Here is an 18957-nt window from a genome sequence, read left to right as displayed (position 1 = left end):
AGGCTATTTCTAGCATTTTGTGCTTTTCTCGGCTGATGACTTTTAATTTCATTTATTATGTTTCACATTAATGTTAAGCCATGTTCAAAAACATTTGCTTAAAATGCAAGCTACTGCTCAAAAGTTACATACTTATAACTGCAGATACAACTCCTCAAGTGTGGTTTTCCCTCTTCCCTATAGAATGCGGTTTTAACAATGTTTTACAATATTAAGTCACAGTACAAATTATTGTTCCTTCCAGAGAATTTATACTTCTCCTTCCACTGGATACTCTAGTTGCATTTTTCACTTGGGCTAAAGTCACTCAGTTTATTCATATCACTGAACCACATTCTCTAATTGAGTCCAGTCATAACATGTTTAGCAATAATTTGGCTGGGAGAGTTTTCCTGTCAGTCTAAATAGTTTGCAGAACAATTTATGGATATCCTCTGGCTGCATTAAGTGCGGCTCCTTTGTGAATGAGCTCAGATGTCTCAGTTATACAGCTCTTCAGTCAATTATTAAATAAACTTTGCATGAAATCCAGACCACAATATGCAACCTCATGCAGGTATGAAGTGCTGCAAAGCTACAGGCTGGCACTGTGTACTGGCAATTTCACCCATCAGCCAACATTAGAAACATGGACAATATAATTGGGTTTGAACAGTACCCAAGGCAAAGAACAAAGAAAATTACAGCACAGAAACAGGCCCTTCGGCCCTCCAAGCCTGCATCAACCATGCTGACAACTTAAACCCCCTACCCTTCCGGGGACCATATCCCTCTATTCCCATCCTATTCATGTACTTGTCAAGATGCCCCTTAAGTCACTACCGTATCCGCTTCCACTACCTCCCCAGCAATGAGTTCCAAGCACCCACTACTCTCTGTGTAAAAAATCTGCCTTGTACATCTCCTTTAAACCTGTGCCCCTGTAATTGACTCTACCACCCTGGGAAAAAAGCTTCTGACTATCCACTCTGTCCATGCCTCTCAATCTTGCAGACTTCTATCAGGTCGTTCCAGTGAGAACAAACTAAGTTTCTCCAACTTGTCCTCATAGCTAATGCCCTCCATACCAGGCAACATCCTGGTAAATCTTTTCTGTACCCTCTCCAAAGCCACCACATCCTTCTGGTAGGGTGGCGACCAGAATTGAACACTATATTTCAAGTTAATATATTAACTATATTCCAAGTTAACTATATTCCAGTTAAAGACAAATTGTTCTGATGTTCAAAGAATTTACCTTCCTCTTAAGATTCATAATAGGAGTAGGCCATTCCAGCCTGCTGTTCCATTCAATTAGATTACAGCTGACCTTCTACTTTATCTACACTATACTTATGACATTTGATGTTACAATAACGCTGTTATAATGCAGGAATCAATTATCAAATATGAAACTCTTTGGAGCTGACTCAGGCTAATGAAAACACAGGCAATCCTCGGTGCTTCAACTGTTCTTCCAGCCGAGAATGTTAAATAAGACTGTCCATTCATTGGATAGCAGATGGATGATCAGTTAAAATTGACCAATCCTGTCATCCTCTATTTTAACTGCCATTAAGTCCCCCTGAAACCAACTGTATCCCTATGCCCAATGCCACAGATCTACAATTTTTATGATAGACTAAACAGGGAAGTTATTGTGTTTTCTCACCAACTTAAGATAGCAATAATATTTGAGGCCAGAAGAGATTCAAACAAAAGTTATGTTTCTTTGTGGATCCAAGACTGGCAACTTTGTTCCCCAGGCCCCACAAGCTATCTCTGCCCAATGCTCTCCATTCTATCCCGAAATCCACTCCCCATCACATACATCTTTTGCCACCCACCCAAATTTCTGCCCTTGCCCATTTGACCTCCAGCTAATTTTAGGCAGTTAGTTGACTGGCAGCTTGCAGGTGAGGCCCCAAATATAACAGTGCCTGAGCCTCCCACTAAGGAAAGAGGGTTTGGTGCTTTTATTACCAAACTCCACCCATTTTGACTTCCGCTCCTATTAAAATCAGGACTTTTTAAAGTCAATATACTGTAACCACAGTCGTAAGTTGAAGGTGAATATTAACATTTTTCCCAGTTAATAAGCAAAGCCAGTAGATTTTGGTTTCAACTTTTACAATGTTAAGATGTAAAAATATTGTACAATACAGATGACTGTGTGTGTACTCAATATCTAGCAAACATACTACTGGTACGATAGTTACAACTTAACAGGAGCAAATTTATGCTACAAAGCAATTATAAATTATGAGCAATTTTCAGGCCTATAATTCTTCAGTCACAGGCAAGAATATCACCCTGAATTATCTATTGTTCAGTATATCTGAGAACACTAATCAATGAGATAGTACACATTAGGCCCCCACAAAAATACCTACCATGGAGTGGGAATCACAAATCACCAATTTCCACCTAACAGAGTGAAAAGTTCCAACCTAGGCATTATTCTTTAAACTCTTTAAAACTTCTGTTTTAATATTCATGTTATTCAGGTGTATTGCCAGCACAGTGCACCCATCATCTGCTGTGCCACGTGAAATTCTTAAAGCAATTTTGTGTCTAAAACACAAGGATACAAACAACCAGTTATACATTAAACGTACAAAGAGATTACCAGCCCCATCCAGAATGTTATATTTTCTATGCAGTCACACTTACAATGAATATACAATGCTGCAAGGTTGATGAGATACTGCTGTTACTTCCAAAAGAAGCAAGGCCTTAAGAGTTGGTTTGTCTAACATGTCCAGCTGGCATGGATGCCAGGGCTGCAAAATATATTCACTCCCGTGATAGTGCTATTTTTGCCCATGGGCCCTGTGGTTTTTCAATCATCTATGATCCTCCCCAGCCTTCAAGAGAAGTTCCAATGCCAGAAATGAAACTGGAGAGTTTCAAAACAACTGTGTATGCAATTGTTTTATTCCCAGTTGTGTTATTGCATACTAACTGCTATACAAGCATTGTAGGATCCATAGTACGAGGAATGTAACGATTATTCGTCATATGTAATGCAGCATTGCTTGGTCTGCATTTTTCCTTCTTTGGAAAATAGAATCAAATACAATTTCTCCAGGTTATAGACAGAGCTACCCTCTCCAGGGCGTATTAAATGATCTGCTTAGCAATGTGGCAAATTTTGGTTTCCAACTGAAATCTGATAGTGTTCTACATCAGACAGCTGAATTTGTGTATTGTAGTACAAGCACAATTCTAAAGGAAACCAAATATCATTTTAAAATTAGAATTAAATAGATAATTTCCCAGTGCAGCAAGAATCATCAACAAATATTCGAGAGAAGGCTGGGTTTTTATAAATAGAAAATAATTATTAATCGGAGGGCCTTGGGCCAAATTTCCAGCTCAAGAACATTGGATCCATTCATGCAGTTGCTACAAAAGAAGTTAATGCAAGATTGTCAAATTTAAGCATTACCAAAAAGTTCTAATTATTTTCAGAGCAGGCAAAATGATTTTGTTTTAAATTTAGAGATCTTAAGCCAAAGCACAGATTGAACTAAAATTACTGAAAACTTATAAAACTTAGACACCCACACAAAAGATCCACAGCTGTTCAATCAAGCAACCACACATCTACAATGTCAATATCCCATGATCATGCTTAAAAAATGTTTTCTAAATACAGTATCAATAGTCATATAGAACAATCAACACCAAGAAAAATGTTTTTTTAATTCATTATAGAAATACAAGTTGTACAGGATTATGTACTGAAACAAATAAAACTGTTAATTACAATCAATTAAAAAAATTAACAGAATTCTAAACAGTGTATTCCATTTGTAAATGGATAAACCATATTACCAAGTACAAAAACAAGGTAGCTAAAGGTGCTTACTGCCTGCTCCATAATTTACACGCAGCCACGTCTCTGGAGGTGCAGCTGACAGGCATTTTACTGGACAGCCATATTTTCTGCACGTCAAGGCATCATTACAGGAGCAATCAGGAGAATACAGGACACAGCCAAGCACTCTGCACTGCACTGCAACACGCCACCTTACAGCTAACCCGCTTTACAGAACTGCTACACAACTGCGCCTAGTGCACAAAAATACATGAGACAATAAGATTAGTATTGGACTGAAATAATAAAAAAACAGAAGAAAACATATGCAAAGTTGAAATTTAAAAGATAATTACTTCAGCGTACAGAAAAAGACATTACAAAACCTGGAAATACGTTCCATGCTTTTTACCTTATGTACATATCCAAGCCAAAATGCATCTGAAGTCGAACATTTCACTAAATTGTAAGAAGTTTAAGTAATAGCAACACAGATGGCACATAACATATAACGAGCCTTCTCAGACACTAATTTTAATTCAAGACTTAAACCGACAAAACCTATTATAAACAATGATGTTATAATAACCTTTTAAGTAGATCACTGCTTATTTTAGGAAGGACTTTCCATCATCTAAACAGATGGCAAGAGATGATATTTCTTGCAAGGCATCTACCACGTAAATCTTCCAGCCATTCAGAATATCTAGAACAAAAAGAAAGAAGTTGAAAGTTAAAAAGGTATATTCTATTTCACAAGTGTAGAATATCCAAAATAATCTTGTTTACTAGCACTGTACATTTAGTCCACACACATGGCACATCTGATGAACACCAAAGCCTTTCTTTCCCTCTGTTTTTAAAAAACAAGATAATTAAATAATAAAAGTGCACTTTCTCCAAAGAGCACATTCCATTAAACTGACATTCATAGAATTTTTGGGAGCAACTTTCAAGTCACATGGTATTGGATCTGAAAAGTTAATGAAAAACTTTAAAGATTCTACACCATTTAAACTTTCAAAGCTCGAATGTACACCTCACTGAAGATATAAAGTCACCTCTAGAACAGAAATTAAATTTGCCATATTGTCAAGATGTTAGAACAGGAAACAGAAAAGCAATTGGTGCTAAAACTTTTCAAAATTCGAAATGGAAAACAGATTAAGAACAGTATTTGAGAGTTTGGGAATCATGTGAATTAAAAACTCTATATAAAAATATAAATATTGTAGCTCTCATTTCTGGAACGCAATGAAATTTAATAATACAATCCAACATGAATTCTTTAGAAAGTGCATTTTTCAAATTTGGTTCTGTGCACCTCCCCAAAAAGAGCCAGAAAACAACTCTTGATACCCCACCTTCACGATCTAGGTGCTACAGTAATACCCACAAAGCCTAAAATACTAAAAGATAATACTGGGAGCTGGATATTTTACTGCAATTTCAGTACTGCTTCACTGCAAATAATTTGTTTTACCTTAAATAGATCACAAGATTTATATTAGATCTCAAAACAAAACTTAAAGCTAAATCAAATCATCATATTTTGATAAGCAAAGAAAAGAAAATGGCAACCTGTCCAAATCTTGGAATGTTCCAATAGTATCACCAGGCTGAATGAAATACTGGTCTGTTGTGCAGATGTAGTTCCCAGTTGTTTTACTTTCAGAACAAAATTTTTACAAGTTGTAGGCACTATTTAAATGCTACATAAAGTTAACTTTATATATCTATATTTGACTGCATTTTATAGTAATATTAATCCAAGACTTCAACATCTGTCTTAACCCCACACTTGAAAGTCAGGAGCTTGATGAAATACTCACCAGTTGCCTGGATGGATGCAGCCACAACAAAACTGAAGAAATGTGGCACTATCCAAGACAAAGCAATCCGCTTGCTCAGCACCCTTGCCAGTGAACTCAATATCCATCCCTCCACCATCAGTGTATTGCGACTGCAGTACATATAATCCACAGGATGCAGTACATCAACTCACCAAGTTTACTTCAACAGCACCTACCTGCCACATGACCTCTACCACCCTGAAGAACACGAGAAGGAAAATCATGGATACATCATCATGGCCCCCAAGACACAAATGGATTCTGACTTGGGACTAAAAATAGTTGTTCCTTCAGCATTGCTGGGTAAAAATCTGAAGTGCCCACCCAACATACTGGAGCATCACTGCTACTATTCTGTGATGTTATTAGAAGGACCGGAGCAGTGGATGTTGGTCCACCACCATTTTTTCAGTGTAAATAGAGGTAAGCAATAATTGCAGCCTTGCCAAAATGAATGCAAGAGCTTATTAAATATTTGATTCTCAAATTGTCGGTACACACTATTTGGCAAGCGGCAAGCTTTGAAACCATTCCTAGGTGATGATGGAAATATTAGTTAACTGTCTAAAGAAAAAAATGATGCCTCATCTTACATAAAATTATTCTGAGAAATTGACTCAAATCTCCTACAATTTCAAATCTTTTGTTTAGAAAATATTTAGATGACCATAATGATGTGGATTCTGTTACAGTTGAGATGCAACTTTAACATTAATTTTGCGACATAAAGAGCAGCCATCAACGTAGAAATTAAATCACAAATAAATTGCACTGTCAACCAACAAATTTTCCATTTTCCAAAACTTGAATAGCTGAACTGCAACCAAAAAGGTTAGTTAAAAATGAGAATCAAACTTCTGAAATAGGCTAATTTTTTAACCTTTTCACTTCCAAAAGTAAGGAATTGTGCAACTGAAATAAAATAATCTCCTTTTATGAAAGATTAGAGACACTAGGAAGAAAGGTTGAAGAAGCTTGAGCTTTACCATTTGGTCATTAAAAGGAAATATCTCATGAAGTCCCAAAACCAAAATGAGCACCACTAAACCACAGACTACTTTTGTTTAGCACTCGAGTATCAAAAAGGTTTTGTTGGCAATGTGCACAAAAGTTCCACTGGATTAAGAATTTGAGCAATATGATTGGTTGCAAACTGAAGTTATATGCAAATAAAGGAAATGGCTGAGGGTGGAGAACAGGAGAGTGTAGACTGTTAGTGAAGGTCTGATGGTGCAAGAAATCGAGCAAAGAGAGGGTGGAGGGGTTAAGAAAAAGTGCACAAGGTGCTCAGAACAGCTGTCACCCGCACGTGGGATCAAACAGGCTGCTGGAGGACAAGAGTCATAGTAAAAATGGCAATGCCATTTCATTGAATATCTCGAGCAAAGAGACTACTGGGCCCCTGTGACACAGTAATCACTAACAAGGACAATCAGAAGTGAACAAGTAAAGACAAACTATTTTTTAAAAATGAAAAGCAAGGGATATTTTGCAGTTACAAGGATGGAAAGATCAGCTTATAAAGATTGTTTTCACACTTATCCAGTTATGGAAATTCTGGACGATGACAAAACAGGTACAAGAATGAAGGGTTCAAATGCACACAAGATGCGGTCATCAAAAAGGTAAATTAATGGAGACTGGCAGCACAACATTCTACTGAAATTTATCTTTGCTTACCGCCCCCTGTACCTATGCAGGCACAACTAATAATTATTTTAGAACAGAGAATTGGGTGGAAAAACAAGGTTGAGGGCAAGGTGCATTGCTGGCATAGTCCAGTTTTACTCTGGAGGTGGGTGCCATAAAAGTAATTCATTACAATGTTGAGTTATTTTGCCCCCGTGGCCAGCTAGATGCCCAATTTGAAAATATAACAATTTTACTGCAATTTGAAAAATAAAACCTCCATCTGATCAAGATTTACTTGAATCATTAAATATCCACTTTTGTATTGGTTGCAACCAAGTGGATCGACCAGGTTAAAAAAATGGAGGGAGTGGTTAATTTCTTATTCTATTCAATGTAATAAATAGCCTCAATCTGAAACATGAACCGTTGTTTTCTCTGTTCAGATGCCAACAGCAATATTTTCTGGCTTTGCTTGAATCTTTTCTTCATACTTGTCTCCAGAGCAGCTTTTACTAACTATTAAAGTTCAGATAGCAAGCTCTTTGCAAGATGAAATTCGGTGCACAGGACTCTCAAATTTTCCAAAGTCCCTCAATCACAGAGGAACCAGCAACATATACTGTTTTTGGTCCAACACCACATTCTTGGACTGAGTATATCAATTGCCATTTAAACTAAATATAACTAATGACCATATTTTCTGACTTCCTATTTCTGCTGCTGCCGTGCAAATGTGAACGTGGATGATATACAAAGGAAATGGTTTGAAAAAGTTACTGCGCCTGAAGTGTGAAGGAGCCAAATTATCAGAAGAGGCAGCATCTTGGCATCATGACTTCAGCAACTCTGTAATTTCAACTGTTTGTTCATTCAGCTCTCACACTGCTGGGCACAGCAACTCCCCCAGGCCAGTACCCCTGCTAAATAGGAAAAAATGCAAGTTAAGGTAAACAATTCCTCGCAAACAATTTTCATTAAAGCAAGGATTTTCTCTGGAGATTTCCAACCACCCCCTCCCCCCTCCCCTCCCCTCACTGATGTACAGAGAGAAGGGGTGTGAAAGATGAGATAATTGCCAGCATCACACTGCCTCTGGGCCCAATATTTCCAGCTGGAGCAGCTTGCAAATTCAGTCCAGTCTCAAGAGGCAACGACACAATTCTTGCTTCTGGTTGCTGATCAAAAGTGAAGTCATCAATTCACAAATGATGAAATACACAGGACTACTCAGTTTGCGGTATTATTTACCAACTGTCCATGCTGAGTTGGCATTGAGGGATGAAAATTTCAGTTGCGTGAACAGCAGCATATAGAGGAACATGTAAAAGTTTGAACAACATATAACATTGTCACTTCTCCCAAATTTCACTGCAAGTCAAGGATTAAAGGAGTCTGCAATGAGGCTTTTCCCATCAGTTACACAAGTTTAACGCAACTCTTAATATAAATTGACTAGATATTGCTAGATGTTTGTCTGTTCTATGTTCTCCCTAAAACCACAAATATGTTTAACATCTATAAATATGTTTAATAATCCAAGTAAAAGATAGTAAAAGTAATTCCACTACTTTTATGTAATTACTTACTTTGGTGCAATTTACCACTTTTTATGGTGATTCAATTCCATCTTTCTGTGGAGATCTTGAATAAATTGGCGTTCTAGATCTGGATTTCGACTTTGAACCTTGAGACATCCGAGATCCACTTCTAGACCTTGACCGAGATCTTGACTTTGATTTGGACCTTGACCTTTCAACAGATCTAGATTTTGAACGGGATCTAGATCGAGAAAACGATCGAGACCTGGACCTGCTGTAACGAGATCTTGATCGAGTGCGGCTTCTGGATCTCGTACGAGATCGTCGTCGTCTTCTAGGACTAAGAGCAAAGGATATTTTTAGTGAGACAAATAAATGGAAAAAAGTTAAAACATATGAAATACCGCTGATCAGTCAGCACAAAGTTACTGTTTGCAATTTTCACACCTCTCCTGAAATAATGCTCCACAGGCAACCGTCACCCTAAACTGTCATCTTTAACTTGCATATGCGGTTCGCAAGTATTGGTAAGAAATGGAACCATGGGACAACGCAAATAAGGACGAGCCTCCAACTGAAATCCATGTGTGTGCACTTTCAAACAGCTACTGCAAGTTACTTATCAGCAGTCTTTCCAGCTCGACTTCGGCCAAGCTCATGAAACGTAACACAATACAAAGATTTCCACTTCACCTCGTTTTTATTGAAACCAGTATATCTAGACACACAAGGAAATCAAAGAAAATTACTGCGTTTCAGTGAGGTGTTCTAGTCAGTTTTTCCATTTGGCTACAATTTAGTTATTGAATACAACTTTGTCTGTAATTCAAAGGTGCAGAGTAAACAGAATAGCCAAGCATCCCCCTCCTAAAAAATGGTACTAAACAAGAGCTGAAATGGCCCAGAAGTAAACCACCCCTCCACTAGGCATTTGCACAGATTGAAGCATCCATTGTTCTCGAGAAATCTGATGAGCATGTTTTCCATTAAAAAAAATCATGGAACCAGATGAACGCGACTGCAGTAAAAACACAAGACATACTTCAGAAAATGTCTATAAATTCCATTAGAAATCCAAAAATAATTTCCATTTTGTATGAAATGGAATCAGATTCAAGCTCAATTTTTTTAAAAATCCATTACATCGATGTAATTAACCAATTAACCTTAATTCTCCCTCTAATATTCAAAACACCAAAAAAGTGGTGCTACTTGTCATAACTTTTCTTTCCAAATGTTCCAACCGACTCAGGAACAGCTTCTTTCCTGCTGCCATCAGACTTTTGAATGGACCTACCTCACACTTTAGTTGATCTTTTCTATATCCTAGCTATGACTATAACACTACATTCTGCACTCTTCTTTCTTTCTCAATGAACAGTATGCTTTGTCTGTATAGCGCGCAAAAACAATACTTTTTCACTGTATGCCAATACATGACAATAATAAAGCAAATTTAAAAAGCACAAATAAACAAAATAAACATGATTTTAACCACGGAGCCCAACTGCACTGTGTGTCCAGAGTACAAGTGATAAGCCTTTACAGCCAGGCTCAGTGAGCAAGCATATTCTTATCACAAGACCTGCAACAAAAGAGTCAATTTTTAATAACTGTCTGGAGCCTGTGGAAACAGAGTGATATCTGTTAGAAAGATGAACGGTTAACAGGAAAATGTGTGTGGAGACAAGGGGGGTGGGAACTATGATTACTTAAAACAAAACCACATTAGCCTTTTGGTTTGAAGTTAAAGCGAAATAATTATCTTTTGTAGGCAACTTTATAGGGCAAATTTGCATGAAGTTGAAGTCTGTGCCTGAAGCAAACACTGACCACACCCTCATTTACAGCTAATGGTGGCCCTTTGGAGGCCACCCACCCCCCCAAAGAGCATAAGAACCTAAGAAATAGGTGCAGGAGTAGGCCATCTAGCCCCTCGAGCATGCCCCACCATTCAATAAGATCATGGTTGATCTGAAGTGGATCAGTTCCACTTACCCACCTGATCCCCATAACCCCTAATTCCCTTACCGATCAGGAATCAATCCATCTGTGATTTAAACATATTCAACGAGGTAGCCTCCACCACTTCAGTGGGCAGAGAATTCCAGAGATTCACCACCCTCAGAGAAGAGGTTCCTCCTCAACTCTGTCCTAAACTGACCCCCCTTTATTTTGAGGCTGTGCCCTCTAGTTCTAGCTTCCTTTCTAAGTGGAAAGAATCTCTCCACCTCTACCCTATCCAGCCCCTTCATTATCTTATAGGTCTCCATAAGATCCCCCCTCAGCCTTCTAAATTCCAACAAGTACAAACCCAATCTGCTCAGTCTCTCCTCATAATCAACACCCCTCATCTCTGGTATCAACCTGGTGAACCTTCTCTGCACTCCCTCCAAGGCCAATATATCCTTCCGCAAATAAGGGGACCAATACTGCACACAGTATTCCAGCTGCGGCCTCACCAATGCCCTGAACAGATGCAGCAAGACATCTCTGCTTTTATATTCTATCCCCCTTGCGATGTAGGCCAACATCCCATTTGCCTTCTTGATCACCTGTTGCACCTGCAGAGTGGGTTTTTGCGTCTCATGCACAAGGACCCCCAGGTCCCTTTGCACAGTAGCATGTTGTAATTTTTTTCCATTTAGATAATAATCCAATTTGCTATTATTTCCTCCAAAGTGAGGGTGAGGGGTGGGGGGGGGGCCTTCAAGGAGCATGACGGGGGGGGGGGGGGGGGGCCTTCAAGGAGCATGAGGGGGGGGCCTTCAGGGATCATGGGGGGGGGGCCTTCAAGGATCATGGGGGGGGGGCCTTCAAGGATCATGGGGGGGGGGGCCTTCAAGGATCATGGGGGGGGGGGGGGCCTTCAAGGATCATGGGGGGGGGGGGCCTTCAAGGATCATGGGGGGGGGGGCCTTCAAGGATCATGGAGGGGGGGCCTTCAAGGATCATGGGGGGGGGGGGCCTTCAAGGATCATGGGGGGGGGGGCCTTCAAGGATCATGGGGGGGGGGGGGGCCTTCAAGGATCATGGGGGGGGGGGGCCTTCAAGGATCATGGGGGGGGGGGGGCCTTCAAGGATCATGGGGGGGGGGGCCTTCAAGGATCATGGGGGGGGGGGGCCTTCAAGGATCATGGGGGGGGGGGGGGCCTTCAAGGATCATGGGGGGGGGGGGGGCCTTCAAGGATCATGGGGGGGGGGGGGGGGCCTTCAAGGATCATGGGGGGGGGGGGGGGCCTTCAAGGATCATGGGGGGGGGGGCCCTTCAAGGATCATGGGGGGGGGGGGCCCTTCAAGGATCATGGGGGGGGGGGGCCCTTCAAGGATCATGGGGGGGGGGGGCCCTTCAAGGATCATGGGGGGGGGGCCCTTCAAGGATCATGGGGGGGGGGGGCCCTTCAAGGATCATGGGGGGGGGGGGGGCCCTTCAAGGATCATGGGGGGGGGGGGGGCCCTTCAAGGATCATTGGGGGGGGGGGGGCCTTCAAGGATCATGGGGGGGGGGGCCCTTCAAGGATCATGGGGGGGGGGCCCTTCAAGGATCATGGGGGGGGGGGGGGGCCCTTCATGGATCATGGGGGGGGGGGGCCCTTCAAGGATCATGGGGGGGGGGGCCTTCAAGGATCATGGGGGGGGGGGGCCCTTCAAGGATCATGGGGGGGGGGGCCCTTCAAGGATCATGGGGGGGGGGGGCCCTTCAAGGATCATGGGGGGGGGGGGCCCTTCAAGGATCATGGGGGGGGGGGGCCCTTCAAGGATCATGGGGGGGGGGGGCCCTTCAAGGATCATGGGGGGGGGGGGGGGCCTTCAAGGATCATGGGGGGGGGGCCTTGAAGGATCATGGGGGGGGGCCTTGAAGGATCATGGGGGGGGGCCTTGAAGGATCATGGGGGGGGGCCTTGAAGGATCATGGGGGGGGGCCTTGAAGGATCATGGGGGGGGGCCTTGAAGGATCATGGGGGGGGGCCTTGAAGGATCATGGGGGGGGGCCTTCAAGGATCATGGGGGGGGGCCTTCAAGGATCATGGGGGGGGGCCTTCAAGGATCATGGGGGGGGGCCTTCAAGGATCATGGGGGGGGGCCTTCAAGGATCATGGGGGGGGGCCTTCAAGGATCATGGGGGGGGGCCTTCAAGGATCATGGGGGGGGGCCTTCAAGGATCATGGGGGGGGGCCTTCAAGGATCATGGGGGGGGGCCTTCAAGGATCATGGGGGGGGGCCTTCAAGGATCATGGGGGGGGGCCTTCAAGGATCATGGGGGGGGCCTTCAAGGATCATGGGGGGGGCCTTCAAGGATCATGGGGGGGGCCTTCAAGGATCATGGGGGGGGGCCTTCAAGGATCATGGGGGGGGGCCTTCAAGGATCATGGGGGGGGGCCTTCAAGGATCATGGGGGGGGGCCTTCAAGGATCATGGGGGGGGGCCTTCAAGGATCATGGGGGGGGGCCTTCAAGGATCATGGGGGGGGCCTTCAAGGATCATGGGGGGGGGCCTTCAAGGATCATGGGGGGGGGCCTTCAAGGATCATGGGGGGGGGCCTTCAAGGATCATGGGGGGGGGCCTTCAAGGATCATGGGGGGGGGCCTTCAAGGATCATGGGGGGGGGCCTTCAAGGATCATGGGGGGGGGCCTTCAAGGATCATGGGGGGGGGCCTTCAAGGATCATGGGGGGGTCCTTCAAGGATCATGGGGGGGGGGGCCTTCAAGGATCATGGGGGGGGGGGGGCCTTCAAGGATCATGGGGGGGGGGGGCCTTCAAGGATCATGGGGGGGGGGCCTTCAAGGATCATGGGGGGGGGCTTCAAGGATCATGTGGGGGGGGGGCTTCAAGGATCATGGGGGGGGGGCTTCAAGGATCATGGGGGGTGGGGCTTCAAGGATCATGGGGGGGGGCTTCAAGGATCTGGGGGGGGGGGGGGGACTTGAAGGATCTGGGGGGGGGACTTGAAGGATCTGGGGGGGGGGGGGGGGGACTTCAAGGATCTGGGGGGGGGGACTTCAAGGATCATGTGGGGGGGGGCCTTCAAGTATCATGGGGGGGGGGGGCCTTCAAGGATCATGGGGGGGGTGAGGGGGGGCCTTCAAGGATCGTGGGGGGGGCTGAGGGGGGGCCTTCAAGGATCGTGGGGGGGGTGAGGGGGGGCCTTCAAGGATCGTGGGGGGGTGAGGGGGGGCCTTCAAGGATCGTGGGGGGGTGAGGGGGGGCCTTCAAGGATCGTGGGGGGGTTAGGGGGGGCCTTCAAGGATCGTGGGGGGGTGAGGGGGGGCCTTCAAGGATCGTGGGGGGGGGGGTGGGTGAGGGGGGGCCTTCAAGGATCGTGGGGGGGGTGAGGGGGGGGCCTTCAAGGATCATGGGGGGGCCTTCAAGGATCATGGGGGGGGGGGCCTTCAAGGATCATGGGGGGGGGGGGCCTTCAAGGATCATGGGGGGGGGGCCTTCAAGGATCATGGGGGGGGGGGCCTTCAAGGATCATGGGGGGGGGGGCTTTCAAGGATCGGGGGGGGGCTTCAAGGATCGGGGGGGGGCTTCAAGGATCGGGGGGGGCTTCAAGGATCGGGGGGGGCTTCAAGGATCGGGGGGGGCTTCAAGGATCGGGGGGGGCTTCAAGGATCGGGGGGGGCTTCAAGGATCGGGGGGGGCTTCAAGGATCTGGGGGGGGGCATCAAGGATCTGGGGGGGGGCATCAAGGATCTGGGGGGGGGCATCAAGGATCTGGGGGGGGGCATCAAGGATCTGGGGGGGGGGACTTCAAGGATCTGGGGGGGGGGACTTCAAGGATCTGGGGGGGGGGACTTCAAGGATCTGGGGGGGGGGGACTTCAAGGATCTGGGGGGGGGGGACTTCAAGGATCTGGGGGGGGGGACTTCAAGGATCTGGGGGGGGGGGACTTCAAGGATCTGGGGGGGGGGGGGACTTCAAGGATCTGGGGGGGGGGGGACTTCAAGGATCTGGGGGGGGGGGACTTCAAGGATCTGGGGGGGGGGGGACTTCAAGGATCGGGGGGGGGGGGGACTTCAAGGATCGGGGGGGGGGACTTCAAGGATCGGGGGGGGGGGGACTTCAAGGATCGGGGGGGGGGACTTCAAGGATCTGGGGGGGGGGGACTTCAAGGATCGGGGGGGGGGGGACTTCAAGGATCTGGGGGGGGGGGGACTTGAAGGATCTGGGGGGGGGGGGACTTGAAGGATCTGGGGGGGGGGGGACTTGAAGGATCTGGGGGGGGGGGCCTTCAAGGATCATGGGGGGGGTGAGGGGGGGCCTTCAAGGATCGTGGGGGGGGTGAGGGGGGGCCTTCAAGGATCGTGGGGGGGGTGAGGGGGGGCCTTCAAGGAACGTGGGGGGGTGAGGGGGGGCCTTCAAGGATCGTGGGGGGGTGAGGGGGGGCCTTCAAGGATCGTGGGGGGGTGAGGGGGGGCCTTCAAGGATCGTGGGGGGGGGGGGGTGGGTGAGGGGGGGCCTTCAAGGATCATGGGGGGGCCTTCAAGGATCATGGGGGGGGGGGGCCTTCAAGGATCATGGGGGGGGGGGGCCTTCAAGGATCATGGGGGGGGGGCCTTCAAGGATCATGGGGGGGGGGCCTTCAAGGATCGGGGGGGGGCTTCAAGGATCGGGGGGGGGCTTCAAGGATCGGGGGGGGGCTTCAAGGATCGGGGGGGGCTTCAAGGATCGGGGGGGGGCTTCAAGGATCGGGGGGGGGCTTCAAGGATCGGGGGGGGGCTTCAAGGATCGGGGGGGGGCTTCAAGGATCGGGGGGGGGCTTCAAGGATCGGGGGGGGGCTTCAAGGATCGGGGGGGGGCTTCAAGGATCGGGGGGGGGCTTCAAGGATCGGGGGGGGGCTTCAAGGATCGGGGGGGGGCTTCAAGGATCGGGGGGGGGCTTCAAGGATCGGGGGGGGGCTTCAAGGATCGGGGGGGGGCTTCAAGGATCGGGGGGGGGCTTCAAGGATCGGGGGGGGGCTTCAAGGATCGGGGGGGGGCTTCAAGGATCGGGGGGGGGCTTCAAGGATCGGGGGGGGGCTTCAAGGATCGGGGGGGGGCTTCAAGGATCGGGGGGGGGCTTCAAGGATCGGGGGGGGGCTTCAAGGATCGGGGGGGGGCTTCAAGGATCGGGGGGGGGCTTCAAGGATCGGGGGGGGGCTTCAAGGATCGGGGGGGGGCTTCAAGGATCGGGGGGGGGCTTCAAGGATCGGGGGGGGGCTTCAAGGATCGGGGGGGGGCTTCAAGGATCAGGGGCGGGGGGGCTTCAAGGATCAGGGGCGGGGGGGCTTCAAGGATCAGGGGCGGGGGGGCTTCAAGGATCAGGGGCGGGGGGGCTTCAAGGATCAGGGGCGGGGGGGCTTCAAGGATCAGGGGCGGGGGGGCTTCAAGGATCAGGGGCGGGGGGGCTTCAAGGATCAGGGGCGGGGGGGCTTCAAGGATCAGGGGCGGGGGGGCTTCAAGGATCAGGGGCGGGGGGGCTTCAAGGATCAGGGGCGGGGGGGCTTCAAGGATCAGGGGCGGGGGGGCTTCAAGGATCAGGGGCGGGGGGGCTTCAAGGATCAGGGGCGGGGGGGCTTCAAGGATCAGGGGCGGGGGGGCTTCAAGGATCAGGGGCGGGGGGGCTTCAAGGATCAGGGGCGGGGGGGCTTCAAGGATCAGGGGCGGGGGGGCTTCAAGGATCAGGGGCGGGGGGGCTTCAAGGATCAGGGGCGGGGGGGCTTCAAGGATCAGGGGCGGGGGGGCTTCAAGGATCAGGGGCGGGGGGGCTTCAAGGATCAGGGGCGGGGGGGCTTCAAGGATCAGGGGCGGGGGGGCTTCAAGGATCAGGGGCGGGGGGGCTTCAAGGATCAGGGGCGGGGGGGCTTCAAGGATCAGGGGCGGGGGGGCTTCAAGGATCAGGGGCGGGGGGGCTTCAAGGATCAGGGGCGGGGGGGCTTCAAGGATCAGGGGCGGGGGGGCTTCAAGGATCAGGGGCGGGGGGGCTTCAAGGATCAGGGGCGGGGGGGCTTCAAGGATCAGGGGCGGGGGGGCTTCAAGGATCAGGGGCGGGGGGGCTTCAAGGATCAGGGGCGGGGGGGCTTCAAGGATCAGGGGCGGGGGGGCTTCAAGGATCAGGGGCGGGGGGGCTTCAAGGATCAGGGGCGGGGGGGCTTCAAGGATCAGGGGCGGGGGGGCTTCAAGGATCAGGGGCGGGGGGGCTTCAAGGATCAGGGGCGGGGGGGCTTCAAGGATCAGGGGCGGGGGGGCTTCAAGGATCAGGGGCGGGGGGGCTTCAAGGATCAGGGGCGGGGGGGCTTCAAGGATCAGGGGCGGGGGGGCTTCAAGGATCAGGGGCGGGGGGGCTTCAAGGATCAGGGGCGGGGGGGCTTCAAGGATCAGGGGCGGGGGGGCTTCAAGGATCAGGGGCGGGGGGGCTTCAAGGATCAGGGGCGGGGGGGCTTCAAGGATCAGGGGCGGGGGGGCTTCAAGGATCAGGGGCGGGGGGGCTTCAAGGATCAGGGGCGGGGGGGCTTCAAGGATCAGGGGCGGGGGGGCTTCAAGGATCAGGGGCGGGGGGGGCTTCAAGGATCAGGGGCGGGGGGGCTTCAAGGATCAGGGGCGGGGGGGCTTCAAGGATCAGGGGCGGGGGGGCTTCAAGGATCAGGGGCGGGGGGGCTTCAAGGATCAGGGGCGGGGGGGCTTCAAGGATCAGGGGCGGGGGGGCTTCAAGGATCAGGGGCGGGGGGGCTTCAAGGATCAGGGGCGGGGGGGCTTCAAGGATCAGGGGCGGGGGGGCTTCAAGGATCAGGGGCGGGGGGGCTTCAAGGATCAGGGGCGGGGGGGCTTCAAGGATCAGGGGCGGGGGGGCTTCAAGGATCAGGGGCGGGGGGGCTTCAAGGATCAGGGGCGGGGGGGCTTCAAGGATCAGGGGCGGGGGGGCTTCAAGGATCAGGGGCGGGGGGGCTTCAAGGATCAGGGGCGGGGGGGCTTCAAGGATCAGGGGCGGGGGGGCTTCAAGGATCAGGGGCGGGGGGGCTTCAAGGATCAGGGGCGGGGGGGCTTCAAGGATCAGGGGCGGGGGGGCTTCAAGGATCAGGGGCGGGGGGGCTTCAAGGATCAGGGGCGGGGGGGCTTCAAGGATCAGGGGCGGGGGGGCTTCAAGGATCAGGGGCGGGGGGGCTTCAAGGATCAGGGGCGGGGGGGCTTCAAGGATCAGGGGCGGGGGGGCTTCAAGGATCAGGGGCGGGGGGGCTTCAAGGATCAGGGGCGGGGGGGCTTCAAGGATCAGGGGCGGGGGGGCTTCAAGGATCAGGGGCGGGGGGGCTTCAAGGATCAGGGGCGGGGGGGCTTCAAGGATCAGGGGCGGGGGGGCTTCAAGGATCATGGGGTGGGGGCCTTCAAGGAGCATTCATTCTGTCTCAGAAGGTCGCGAAGGAGAAAGCGTGCTGCCAATAGCCCCCTCCCCTTCCCCGACACTAACCTACGGCTTCTCCGGCCATAGGCGCCGCCGTACCGGCGGGACGAGCCTCCCCGGCGGTGGGACTCGGCCGGGCGGCCGTAGCGCGCCATCTGCACCCGCAGCTCCCGGCCGTCCAGCACGGCGCCGTCCATGGCGTCGATGGCGTCCTCGGCGTCGCGCTTGTCGTGGAAGCGGACGAAGGCGAAGCCGCGGCTCTCCCGGGTGAAGCGGTCCCGCGGAATGTACACGTCGCCCACCTTGCCGTACTTCTCGAAAACGCGCTTCAGCGTCTCGGGCGACGTGCGGTAGGTCAGGTTGTCCACCTTCAGCGAGGTCATCCCCTCGATGTCGGGCGGCATGCGGCCGTAACTCATGGCTGCTGGCGGCCTGGGGAACTCTCCGGCGGGCGGACGGGCGGATCGGTGCAAAAGCCGCCACAAAGTACCGCCTGCTCCGGCCACAAGCACAAGATGGCGCCGCCTGACCCGCAGACACTCCCTCAGCCCGCGAGTCAACAACTCAGCAAATTACCGCACGCACCCAAACAAACAATCCCTACCCCCCCGCGTTCCCCTCCGATTAAAAATCAACCCTTTAAATTCCTGTCGGTTTTCTTTCTTTATCGACCCAGGAAGTTGAGTCGCGCCGCCTCCTGGGGATTGTAGTTCTTGGGCTTTGACTGTTTCGTGGCAGCCGCCAAAATTAGGGCG

General features: G+C 50.1%; 1 protein-coding gene across 4 annotated transcripts; it reads right to left on the bottom strand.

Moving 5' to 3' along the window:
* Nucleotides 1-3667: 3667 nt before the first annotated feature.
* On the bottom strand, nt 3668-18772 carry LOC144501626 (serine/arginine-rich splicing factor 2-like). Of its 4 annotated transcripts, XR_013499163.1 has the most exons (5): nt 18269-18756; nt 8874-9165; nt 5635-8207; nt 4392-4508; nt 3668-4056 (listed from the first exon to the last, which is right to left on the bottom strand). XR_013499163.1 is itself a non-coding variant. In XM_078225520.1 (3 exons), the coding sequence occupies exons 1-2, from the start codon at nt 18619-18621 to the stop codon at nt 8895-8897; spliced, it is 624 nt and encodes a 207-aa protein (XP_078081646.1). In that variant the 5' UTR covers nt 18622-18756; the 3' UTR covers nt 3668-4508; nt 8874-8894. The 4 variants fall into 4 exon arrangements, 1 of the variants encoding a protein (XP_078081646.1); XR_013499166.1 differs by having other exon boundaries at nt 4392-8207; nt 18269-18772; XR_013499164.1 differs by lacking the exon at nt 5635-8207.
* Between the last annotated feature and the right edge of the window lie 185 nt (nt 18773-18957).

Source organism: Mustelus asterias, chromosome 12 (genome assembly GCF_964213995.1).
Source record: "Mustelus asterias chromosome 12, sMusAst1.hap1.1, whole genome shotgun sequence".
NCBI lineage: Eukaryota > Metazoa > Chordata > Chondrichthyes > Carcharhiniformes > Triakidae > Mustelus > Mustelus asterias.
Note: the sequence above shows the minus strand (reverse complement) of the source record. Positions and strands in the feature narration are given on the sequence as shown.

Bases quoted from the DNA above. Each gene is read 5' to 3' on its own strand.
- LOC144501626 (XM_078225520.1), bottom strand. From the start codon at position 18,621: ATGAGTTACGGCCGCATGCCGCCCGACATCGAGGGGATGACCTCGCTG. The intron at 9,166-18,268 runs GTTAGTGTCGGG...CTTTGCTCTTAG, and splicing joins TATGGCCGGAGAAGCCGTAG to TCCTAGAAGACGACGACGAT.